This window comes from Zingiber officinale, chromosome 3B (genome assembly GCF_018446385.1).
Source record: "Zingiber officinale cultivar Zhangliang chromosome 3B, Zo_v1.1, whole genome shotgun sequence".
Lineage (NCBI taxonomy): Eukaryota > Viridiplantae > Streptophyta > Magnoliopsida > Zingiberales > Zingiberaceae > Zingiber > Zingiber officinale.
This window is the reverse complement of record NC_055991.1, coordinates 61,804,149-61,817,299: the sequence shown is the minus strand read 5'-3', so window position 1 is coordinate 61,817,299 and position 13,151 is coordinate 61,804,149. Positions and strand designations below refer to the sequence as shown.

At 40.4% G+C, this 13,151-nt stretch overlaps 1 protein-coding gene across 1 annotated transcript; it reads right to left on the bottom strand.

Moving 5' to 3' along the window:
* Positions 1-3,852: 3,852 nt before the first annotated feature.
* Positions 3,853-6,925, bottom strand: LOC122056524. The gene is made up of 3 exons (XM_042618507.1): positions 6,636-6,925; positions 5,141-5,195; positions 3,853-4,443 (listed from the first exon to the last, which is right to left on the bottom strand). Exons 1-3 carry the CDS (start codon positions 6,813-6,815, stop codon positions 4,025-4,027), a joined length of 654 nt encoding a protein of 217 aa, XP_042474441.1. The 5' UTR covers positions 6,816-6,925; the 3' UTR covers positions 3,853-4,024.
* Positions 6,926-13,151: the final 6,226 nt, after the last annotated feature.

Sequence of the window (13,151 nt, the reverse complement as noted above, 5' to 3'; positions counted from 1 at the left end):
ACAAATTATTCGATTCGTCGCAGATTTTGCGACAAATTATCATATTCGTCGCAGATTTTGCAACAAATTATCAGATTTGTCGCAGATTTTTGCGACGAATTTGGGAATTTGTTGCAGATTCTGCGATGATTCTGAAATTTCATCGCAGAATCTAAGTCAGGTATAAATTTGCGAAGTTTTTTTTGTTGCAAAATTTATCGCAGAATCTGCGACAAATGTCCAGATTCATCACAGATTTTGCAACGAATTTGCATATTCGTCGCAGATTCTGCGACGAATTCTGCGACAAAAAAACTTCGCAAATTTATACATGACTTAGATCTGCGACGAAATTTCAGATTAATCGCAGAATCTGCGACAAATTCCCAAATTCGTTGCAAAAATCTGCGACAAATTCTCAAATTCGTCGCAGAAATCTACGACAAATCTGATAATTTGTCGCAAAATCTACGACGAATCTGATAATTTGTCGCAAAATCTCCGACGAATCTGATAATTTGTCGCAACTTCTACGATGAATCAAATAATTTGTCGCAAATTCTACGACGAATTCTGTGACGAACCTGAAATCATTGCAAAATTCAAAATTCGTTGCAAATCGAATTGCCTAAGGTTTATGATCTTCCAACTAACTCTGCGACGAAAATATAATTCGTCGCAAATTTTACGGCGAATTAATTTTTTTTTTTTCAAATATCAACAACGAAAATACTAATTCGTTGCAAATAATTTGTGATGAATAGTGTGACAAATTTTATTTTCGTTGCTGATTTTACAACAAATTCTTTATTTTTGTCGCAAATATTTAGGAACGAGTTTTCTGCGACGAAAAATATTTGTCACCAATTTCGTTGCAAAAAAATTTGCGACGAATTTATTTAAAATTTCGTCGCCAAATTTGTCGCAAAAGGGCGTTTTTTTTTTGTAGTGCCCCTGGGCCAGGGTACGTTTTCCTTACTCATCCATCATTTATTTCATTATTATATTATTACCCTGTTACTCATATACTCGTTGGATCTGCCTCGAGTCTTGGGGTACCAGGGATCAAGGGCGACCCGGTCGCTGGCTGCAGGTATCGTTGACCAGAGGACTTCTAATGACTTGGTCAATATAGAAGTTATCTCAGCACACCCCCCCCCCCTCCGGGACGTCGCGATTCGGTCAACATTTTATCCACCTCACCCGATGGTTCGTCTGACTCAGTATCCTGACAGGATCAATTATCATATTCTTTATTATCAGTATTATCATTGTAGCAAAAGGATATTACGTTTATCCCAGACGTCCCTCACAATCTGCCCCCAGATTATGTGACACGAGATCAACTTATAACCGATTGGCAAGTGACCAGTATCATCTTATTAGGGAGCGATAAAGAATCATACATGGGTCATATGGTGAAGAAAGCGCTTACAAAGAATCAACACTTGAGTCGAAACCAAATGAAAAAGATATAAGAGCGACGGACGAAAAGGAAAATAAGTGAGTAATCCGATTCTTCAATTGCAATGTAGGGGGGATACAAGATAAGAGGGGAAAAATCACATTTCTTTAATGTCTATTTTGGATGATCGACTTTCTTTTACAAAGAGGAAGAAGGACAAGCACTTTCAAAATCATATGCTCAAGCACTAATGGCGTAGAGTGTCATCTAGTGATGAGGGAGAAGCTAACAATAGCTAAGGGACAATTTTGCACAACTAAAAAAAAAGAGATAAACTCTCCATTAGTTAATTAATATCGATCATTGCTAGCTTAGTCGAGCCATTAAGAAAGACCAAGAACAAGAACAAACACCTTAAGAAAATTAATTTCGGCTTTAGAAGATAAGATCAGTACAATGTCATACTTGTGCAATGAGATAACAATAATCTCATATAGCCAACTAACTTAGAGTTAAGGAACTGAGGGAGAAATGAGGATGTCAAATCTCGTGTGGTAGACTTGAAAAGAAAGCCTTTAAAACTTTACCATTGGTTTTAAAAGTTTAAATATAATTATAAAGAGGCAAAGAATAAACTTTAGTAATATAGAATTAGGATACAAGGAAAATCTAAGAAAAACTTCCATTAATCTATTATTATTAATTAAGGACAACCCAAACAAAAGAGCATGATAATAAGAAGCATGATTAGTGAGCCATCTTGGGTTGACACTAAGAAGTTAAAGAACATCTATAGGAAAAGGGACCCTAAGAGATTTTTAGTGAACCCGATTAAATTTAAACTTTTTTAGTTATGCAAATTATTCACCTCTTTCTAAAAAGGTAGATCCGCTACCTTAGCGGCCCCCCTAGTGCCGGCCCCACGGATATGGAGGGAGGTTCATGCAGGTACACAGGCCATAGGCGCATGGCGGGATAAACCCCAGGTCGTCAGTTCCTGAGAATCGACCCCTGGCCATTACGTCAGAGATACCATGCGCCCACCGTCTGTGCTACGCCCTGGGGACTTATTCACCTCTTTCTAGATTGATGAACACATGATTTGGTGGAATTATTAATTCACCCACAAATACAAACTAAACAATTCTGTTAGATAAAAAATATTAAAAATATATTGGCAATCAAGTTTGCATGAGGGTCATTGGAATATAATCAGAATAACTGTAAATAAATGAAATCTGATTCTTTGTCATTATGACTCTATAGATGTATCAATTAATTTCGATCAAAATTGATTGATAAATTTAAAAAGTTTAGAATAATATGAAATTTGGTCATATATATTCATCTAATTTTTTTGATTATATTTATGTCCTTAAATATTAATTTAACATACTATATTAAGTACAGTAATATTTAACACAAATCTGTCATTTTAAAAAAATTAATCGATTGCTACAGTGTAACAATTGATTTAAAATAGTAACGAGGGGTAAAATGAGTATAGGATATTCGATTTAATAATTTGAAAATTTAAATATGTGATTTAAATAATTCAAAATCTAGGTAAAATGATTATAAGGTAGGTGATTTAATAATTTTAAAATTTAACCATATGATTTGAATAATTCAAAACTTTAGATAGTGGTTCAGTAATTTGTCACAACAATAACAATTAACAAACAAAGTCTACCTTTATGTCCAACTCACCAGCTCTCACAATTTAAATCTCAATTACGACACATTGTAATAAGAAAATTTTCAAGAGTTGACTGCTGAGTATGAATCTGTTTATATTTCTAAATTTATGACTAAAGAAACATCACTCACCTTCAAAATTAATTGAAAAGTCTAAACTATATATATAAAAAACCGTCTTTATCCCATTATCCATTATTCTTATTATATTTTTAGAGTTACTTTAAATTTATAAAAAAACTTTTCCTTATTCCATTTCAAAAATAATATAATTTAAGATGATTTAAACTTCGAATAAGTAGCTAGTGCCAATGAGATGTCAATTCGGATGAATGAAATATATTCAGATCGAAGATTAATTATTAAAAAAATCTCAACTCGATTGTGAACCAATCCAAACCAACTAAAAATCTTAAATTTATACTCGAATAATCTGCCCAACCTAATTTTTTTATTAATAATTATTCATTTTAATCACGATATTTTATCATTATTATATTACATTATATTATTTAAATATAATGTAATATAACTTAATTTTTAAAATAAATTTAATTTAATCTCAAAAAAAACCTGAACAACCAAAATCAATCCAGATCCACCCGACCGGAAACCAAACCAACTCCAAAATCTCCAATTTAAACTTAATATTTTTTAGATAGATTGGGATCGGATTGACGGGTCGGATTCATCTTACACCCCTAAATCCCAATAATTCTTCCCTTAAAAATTGAAAAAAAAAAAGATTTAAGTTAAGAAAGAGAGTACAGTGGAGTCCGGAACTACTTATATCAACTTTCTCAAGCATTGTTCTACACTGATATATTCTACAATAACTGAAAATTCAACCACAATGTCTGCATTAACCTTCTCAGGAACAAAAACAGCAATCAGTCGAGCATTTAGAGACATGTTTAGTTATTTTCCAAGGAAAACTGCGAATCACTTTGCCGATCTGCGCGCAAGGAAACTTTCTTTTGTTACCCCATAATAAACTGGCTCACTCCCTAGATAAACAAGAAAATTCCATCCGATTTTGGATCCACCGATGACATAGCTTCCTAGAGATGCTACATCAAATTGTTTGACCTTTTCCCGTACCTCAGCAATCCATTCTGCATGTGTTTTCTCCTGATTACTGTCTGAGACAGTTGTGTTCTTCTCAGGTTGTGATGCTTTCACTGGAATTGTTGGGTCGTGTCCAGTTTCATGTTCAATTTTTTCATCTTCTACATGCATTTCTAATGATTCTTCTTCCTTAACTCTAAATGAGGATTCTGCCTGGGATGGACTTTTACAGTTCTCAGAAGAGTCCACATCACCTCTCAATTTCTTGATCAATACTAGCATTGTCTTCATTTCTAAACAAAGTGAAGGTCAGATAATTGTTTGATTGGATATAAATAAGAAATGAAATCCTATTCATAAATGCAACAATTGTTAACTACAACCAGCATTCTAACAAGCCAGACAACTGTGCACAAAGCAAATTCAAGAACCTTGCTTCGATAATGATGTAGAAACTAAATTAAGAAAGCTAGCATGTGCTGAAAGACCAATATCATAGTTTAACTTAGGCTGCCGCCTATCATGTTATATCAGAAAAAGGGAACCAAACAATAAAAGCATAATTCTGTGATGATGCAAATTCAAATGTCTCTATTTTCACATCCCACAGTTCCCTGTCCATAGCACATACTAACTAAACTTGAGGATTTGGAACATAAGTTGCAATAAATACTTGTATACAGCAACCTTACAAAAGTTTATATAGGAATCAAATAAAAAAAATCCAATAATTTCAGAAAAGAAAAGAAAGAATAAAATCAAAAGGTAGGAACCTTTTTCTCAATTTGCATGCAAAAACATCAACATTATATCCAAATCTAAAATAAACCACAAAGAAAAACAAGACGAGGTTATAGGAGGTTCCTAAAGTTTTGTGGTATTGTAAAAACATGCTAGATAAATGCATTTCTTCGAATTTGCAATACATTATTTATGCAAGTTGTTGACCTATAAAGTATAGCTTGATAAGAAAACAAATAAAGAACTTACGATTTTGAATCTCACATGCTGCTTTGCTGGTCTGGAAGTTTGGTGTGCGAAGAACCTGCCAAATCATTAATCATGATGGATAAGTTGCTTTTTATTAAAGAAGCTGCAAGTAGCTTTCTTATCTCATTTCTTATTTTTGTGTGGATGAAAACTCAGAGGCACATTAAGACATTATGAATTTTAAGCTTCCTAAACTAAATAATCATATGAGTCTGGTTTAGGTTCAAAAGTGTTATATGCATTAGAAGATAAAATTTACTGAAGGCTAACAAAGAATAATATGGTTATCTTAGCATATATCAACTTGCACTTTATATAAGGAGAAAATTACCTTTTCTATTACTCAAGACTACTTATCTATTATTTCAAATACGTCCCAAAAGAAAACATGACACAATAGTTTATCCAGCACGGACAATTTTGGGCTAATGAAGGGCTTTCTAAGCTAAGATGGGAGAATAACTATTAATTTAGGACATTGGGATATTGATTGAGCAAAATAAGTTAATAGATTTTTCAAGCAGATTGTGGGCAGTTGGTATCAAAGTCCTAGATATTGGAGCATGGTGGAGCCATTGATAAGCCTCGGCATTTCACCGATTAGGAGTAATTGTAGCCTATGAGATGGATTTTATCTTGAAGGAGACATCAAGCCTCAAGTGAGAAAGATCATAACACCCTAATTTAGTTTTTCTTCAAGAGTTGTGAGCTAATGAAGAGGTGCATACGCTTAAATAATTGAACTTGTGTTGCCTTAGTCTTATGCATTTTGGGCTATAAATTAACCTTAGTCTTATGCATGTTGGGCTAAAAGTTGACCCTAAGAAAATAGTGGACCATATAGGAAGGTTGTGACATTCGGTACTAGATGAACCTGATCTAAGAAAGTTGAGGTACTTGACAAGACCTGTAAGTCTTGTAACAAAGATATCATTGGACCTTGCATGACACCTTGGATTAGGGATGATTCAAAAGCACATGTTGGACAGTGAGCGCGGTAAGCATCAAGTAAGGGACATTGAAGCATCTTAACTTAATTTCACAAGTGCAGTTGTGAGCTAACCAAGATAACCAAAAATGAGGTTTCCAAAGACGGGCAAGTAGTAGGAAGACAATTTAGCTCATATATTGTAGAGAAATAATTCCTATAATAAAGTTGAATCTATACACCAACAGACATCATCTGCAAGCTCATCATCAGGTCAAGGTTAATGGTTCCACTGCTTGTACAGTAGTAGTAACAATAGAGTCACATAGGTCAAAGTGAACATGCTCATCTCGGACAAAACTAGGAACAAAGTAACAAAAATGAACCAAAAAGAAGCTTTTTTGAGAGGATAAGCTTACATTCCCCTAAGATCAGCATCAGTGCAAACAAGGATGAGATCAGTGAAATCAGGCCTTACATAATGGCAGAGAAGGTCGTCTAGGGTTACAATAGCCAGTGAAATCCAAAATTTTAAGAAACAAAAGTGTATCCAAGCCGCAGAATCACCTCGAGAAACAGCGGGCGCAGGTCCTTGACCATGAGTCGAAGCTTGTAGTAATCGGAGTTACGGAACTCATCGACGTCCAGCTTCCTCTTCTTTCCCCTGGGCATGGTCACATCGCCCGCAGGGCTTACGACTGAAGGGGTGCCGGAAGCTGCCGGGGGAGGCAGCTTCGGCTCCTCCATCGAGAAAGGGATCGCTGGGGAGTCGTCGGAGGGAGTGTGATTGGTCAGGAGGCGAACCCGACCGCGAGAGTGGAGCGCAGTAATCGGGGAGGCTTAACGAATGGACTAATAAAACCGGTCTGATTGGGTCAAGCCTAGTCCGAAAAGGTTAGAAGAGTAATTGGATGGACCCTGACCGGGCGATTACCAACAATTTTTCTTACCATAATTAATCTACGTAGACCTAACAAGTGTGATATAATGGTAAAATATTTTAAAATAAATAAATAAATTTAAATTTTAAATAAAATAAATATTGAAGAGGGGCATAATGGTAGTGATCTTGTCCGAAAGTCGAGGTGACGGATGTTAGAAATGTGGCGCTCCTGTTGACTGTGCGTGGACCTCCGATGAGATTAGTCTGCAAGCACAAAAGCGTCAGTACCGAGCCAGGGAGTGGTTCCCCGGTGATGGCCCTCCGACGCACAAGTCAGACCTCCGGCGAAAGCAGCAAGCAAGCAAAGAAACGAAAGTGACAGCGTAACTGTAGCTATAGTAGAATGAGCATACCTTCGTCGAAGCTTGGGGTCCTTTATATAGGGCTCCCAGGGGTGCGCGTGCACGCTCCTCGAGACATGCACGCATCTCAAAGCTTCCCCTGGTATGACGTGTTAGAAAAGTATACTTGACACCATATCTCAACAACCCGAGCATATCCTGACAAGACAATGGAAGCTTCCGTCGTACGATTCTCTACCTGAGCATGCCGCCAACCATGCTGTCTGTCTGTGGCATGGGTCTCGAGGAGGATACCAGTCGATCCTGCCTTTGTCTGTTAGTGGGTTGTGCGGATGACCGCTTGGCTAATTCTGTTGTCTGGGCCAAGCGGGGAGGTCGCTCGGCTATTTCCGCTGTCTGGGCCGAGCGAGGTGGCTGCGCGGTTGCTTCCACTATCTGGGTTTGCTGGGTCGGGTCTGTGCTTCACTGGCCGTGACCTTATCTGTGGTCGATCTGGATGTTTGCCCGGCACATGACTTGTCGGTCGGTGCCTGCTTTGGTGATAGCCTTTGAGCGTCGGAAGCTCGGTGCGAGACCGAACTGTAATAACGTCGGCCCGACCATTCCTTAGTCCGATCGGCTGATGGGGTCGCCCGGTCGGACGCTAGCCTGGGGCATTGACCACCTTGACTTTGACCTTCCACGTAACGTTGACCTCCTGCGGGCCGGGGCCCAACCTTTTCACCAGATCACTTGTCTCCCCCCCCAGTCTAGTCGAAAGAGGCTGCAAGTTCAACTGACTGGACAAGGTAGTCTGGTGATTGGTCGACCGATTCGTTAGTATGCTGGTTGGATCTCGACCAATCTATGTAGGACCGATATTCAAGGCTGCTCGGCGTTTTGAGGGTTTGCACTTGGAAGATTCTTCCTTCGGCGTCTTTGGATAAGTGCGAACCGCGTGGTCAATGCTGACGTAATCCGAATCTGTCGGGAATTCGTGCAAATCACCCCCATTAAGGTCGAGCGCACGCCCAGGTCTAATAATGACACCCATTAAATGTCACCCTGTGAGAGCATGCCACGTGTCGTTGCCGCAGTCATCGCACGTCCGAGGCGATAGATGCCGATGTGACGTTTGGCAGTTTGAATTCAACGGCTGGATCTGTGCTCCGATTCCCATGACCTAGATCTGACGACTTCGATCGGCCCGCCCAACCTTTATAAGGCCGCGACACCGCCTTCGTCCCCCCTCTGCATCTCCTTTTCCAACGATTGTCCGCGACCTCGAGTGACCGGTGCTCCAACGACCCTGCGCTCCTCGGTGGTGATCCACTGTTCTCTGTGGCCCCCTTTCTCTTCCCCGTAAGCCTCCCCAAACCTTTCTGTCATTGCTCTTCCATTGTTCTTTCTCTGCCACGCCACTGTTCCGGCGTCCGTTTTGCGTTTTTCCTTCCTTTCGTCCGTCGAGTTTTCTATTTTTTGATTTTTCGGCGATGGCGAGCTCTTCTCAACCATCCGACCCCACTCCCGGTCTCTGGTACAACACCATGGACATTCAGTTCAACGTGGGTGACGCTGCGAGCCTCATAAATGCCTTTGACCTTCCCTCTGACCACGAGATAATCCTGGCCTCCCCGTCCGATTGGCCCCATGACCCGCCGACCGACACTGTCTGTTTCTTCCGAGACCAATTCGTGGTCGGTCTTCGATTCCCCATCATAATTGAGGTCTGTAACTACTTCCGTGTCCCTTTAGCACAGCTCGTCCCCAATTCCTTTCGCCTCTTATGCGGCGTGGTCGTTCTGTTCAAATTGCACAGTATTCCCCTAACACCTCAGGTATTCCATTACTTCTATTATCCCAAGCAATCCGAGTTGGGCACCTACCTCTTCTAGTCTCAGGTCGGTTTGGTCTTTTTCGACAAAATGTCATCTTCCAATAAATATTGGAAAGATTACTTTTTCTACATGCGACTCCCCGAGCGGTCGAGTTTCCGCACCAAATGACAAGTCGAACTTCCGCCTCAACGAGACCTGAAAAAGTATCGGGGCCGGCTGGACTACCTTCACACGGCTAACATGCTGGTCGGGCAAAAGTTTGACATTCACAAGCTGCTGCCGGAGGGGTGATGTATATGTTCAGGTTGAGCCCCATCCGAACGAAGCTTTTGAGCAGCCTAGGTATGGAATTTCGCAGTCTTCTTCATTTGAGTCTAACTGCTTGATTCTTTCTTTTGCAGCTGACATAATGATGCGCGCTCAGACAGTCGGTCTGATGAAGCTGAAGAACACCGAGATAGAGGTGGCAGCGGTAAAGGAAATGGCGAACCTCGGCCTGACTCCGGTCGGCTCTCATGAGGGCGAGAGCGAGGCGATGCCAACTGAAGGAGGAGGCACCGCCAATCAGACGTCGCACACCGAACCGACGGCGAACCCAGTTCCTTCTGATACGCAGCTTGCCGCCCCGCCCGAAGGCTAGGGGTCCTCTGGCGATGAAGTTCCCCTCTTCAAGCGCAAGAGACATCACATGGCCACCTCGTCCCATTCTGCTGCCTCGGCAATGCGTTCTCTCGAGCGGGGAGGCACTTCCTCTGTGGCAGCTTCCGACACAGTGGAAGTCATATCTTCTGACCGGACCCCTTCACTGGCTGATCTGCCGTCGAACCTGATTACTGCCCAGCCGATCGCGTCTCTCCCTCCAGCTTGGTGAAGGATCCTACGATCCGGCATTCTTCCGGCTTCAGCTGGTCAGTCCTCTAGTCCCGCGACGTCGGCTCAATTGGCCCTAAGCGGCCGCCGATCTGTGACGGCCATTCTCCACCTCCCAACGGAGGAGTTCCTGGCGGCCGGCGATCAACCGCAAACTCCCAAACATCAGATACGCATCCGCGGGCCGCTCGCCAAGGTTTGGAAGGAGGCCAGAGCCCGCATCACAACAATGCCACCCGGGTTGCTCGCCAACAACCACCTGCAGATGTCCACTGGGGTATGTATGCAATGATCAATTTGTGGTTTTACCTCCATTTGGCATTAACGTTTTTCAGTTCGACGATAGTACTAGGTGGAGAGCGTGGCGATGTGTCGGCGCCTGGCGCTTATGGAGGATGAGCTCTAGAAGCTCAAGATTTTTGGTGGAGCATCATCATCCCATGGGCCATCCATTGCCCAACTGCATGCCGATCTGGAGAAGGCCAATAAACTCCTAGAGACCGAGAGGAAGAAGTCTGCCGATCAGGCCATCATGCTGGGTCGGCTCGAGACTCAGGTGAAAACCTATGACAAGAAGATCGAGCAAGCTGCCAACAGGAAGAACCGAGTCATAGCTGACCTGGAGTTGAAGAACCAGGAGGCTTAGAAGTTAGCCAAGAAGCTCAAGGAGGTGGAGAACTTTCTGATCGCCGAACGGGACAACCGTTCGGCTAGGGAGGCTGATCTTCAAGGGCAAGTGAGGAACCTTGAAGGTGCTCTGGAGTCTTTCCATGTTGCCCTAAAGACTTACCAGGACGCCGAACTGAACCACTTCGAGACCATGTTGCATCTTCCACTGAAACATTGCCTTAAAGTTGTTAATCTCTCGTGCCGAGTTTGTCCGACATATACTAGGATGTTCATGTTGGTTGCTACTCGGAAAACCTAGAGGTTCCACTGTACAAAAATTTTGTACAAAGGTCTGAACCTTTTCCTAGCTACCATGTGTTCTTTTAAATTAAATTTTGGATCGCCTGCGGAACTTAACACGTTTGATCCAAAACTTAATCTATTTATTCTTTTAGGTTTTGACTTGGATCTCCTGCGGAACTTAACACGTTCGACCCAAGTCACCTTAAGTTATTAATTCCATTAAATATTAATTTCCATAATTGGTTTCCAGTACTGACGTGGCGAGGCACATGACCTCCACCACCGACTAGACAAAACCTTTTATAGAAAGCTAATATTTAATTTCCTAAAATAACTTTAGGTTAACCGAAAAGAACAATCAAATCACAAGGAAAAGAAAAAACAAAAGAACACAACATCGAAAAACATATTCGAAATTCTAGAATCGTAAGCCTCTTGTATTTGGTATTATTTCCATAAATAACTAGTATGATGCGGAAAGAAAAATTACTAGTTATACCTTGTAGAAAAACCTCTTGATCTTCTACCGTATTCCTCTTCTAACCTCGGACGTTGTGTGGGCAACGATCTTCCGAGATGAGAAACCACCAACCACCTTCTTCTCCTCCTAGCTAGGTTCGGCCACAAATAGCTTAACCAAGGATGAAGAACAAAACACCAACCAAGCTCCAAGAGATGCTAGCTTTCTCTCCTTCTTCTTCTTCTTCTTCTCCAAGTAGTATCCGGCCGCCACAAGAGCTCCAAGCCTTTGAGAGTTTCGGCCACCACAAAGAGGGAGAGAGGAAGAGGATGGTCGGCCACTCCAAGGAATAAAAGAGGGAGAGAAAATAATAGAGGTTGTATCTCATGAAGGCACCCTCACCCCTTCTTTTATATTCCTTGGCCTAGGCAAATTAGGAAATTTAATTACAATAAAATTTCTTTAATTTCCTTGACATGATTTAATTGAGAAATATAAAATAAAATTTCCCAATTTAATCTATATTGGCCGGCCACATCAAGGGGAAACAATTTAGACAAGTTTTAATCAACAAATTAAAACTTCCTAATTTATTTCCGGAAATTTTAAAAAATAAAATTTTTCTTCAAAAATCTCTTCATGGTTGATAAAAGGAAATTTCTATAATTTTAATTTTACAACATGTGAATAATTTTTAAAGAGAAAATAAAATATCTCACCAATCTACAAATAAGGAAAGAGATCTAATCTCTTTCTTTAATCTTTTGTAGATCTTTTATAAGAGAGATATTTTAATTTTAATTCTCTTTAATAAATTATTTCTTCCACATAATAAAAATTAAAATTAAAATCCCTTTTTAATTTAATTTGGCCGGCCCCCACTAGCTTGGGTTCAAGCTTGGGCCAGCCACCCCAATTTATACCTAGGCCGACCCTAGCTTGGTTCCCAAGCTAGCTTGGCCGGCCCCCTTTGGGTGGGTATAGAAGGTGGGTATAGGTGGATATAGTACTCTATAAATAAGAGGCTACGATAGGGACCGAGAGGAGGAATTAGTTTTGGTCTCCCGATAAAATTAAGCATCCCGTGTTCGCCCCGAACACACAACTTAATTTTATCAATAATAATTCATTCCACTATAGAACTATTATTGAACTACCGCACCAATCCCAAATTACATTTTTGGGCTCCTTCTTATTATGAGTGTGTTAGTCTCCCTGTGTTTAAGATATCGAATGTCCACTAATTAAGTGAGTTACTGACAACTCATTTAATTAATATCTAAATCCAAGAGTAGTACCACTCAACCTTATTGTCATGTCGGACTAGGTCCACCTGCAGGGTTTAACATGACAATCCTTATGAGCTCCTCTTGAGGACATTATCAACCTAGTATCTCTAGGACACAGTTTCCTTCTATAATCAACAACACACACTATAAGTGATATCATTTCCCAACTTATCGGACTTATTGATTCATCGAACTAAATCTCACCCATTGATAAATTTTAGAAATAAATATCAAATATATATGCTTGTTATTATATTAGGATTAAGAGTACACACTTCCATAATTACCGAGGTCTTTGTTCCTTTATAAAGTCAGTATAAAAGAAACGACCTCAAATGGTCCTACTCAATACACTCTGAGTGTACTAGTGTAATTATATAGTCAAGATAAACTAATACCTAATTACACTACGACCTTCTAATGGTTTGTTCCTTTCCATTTTGGTCGTGAGCTACTGTTTATAATTTATAAGGTACTGATAACATCATCT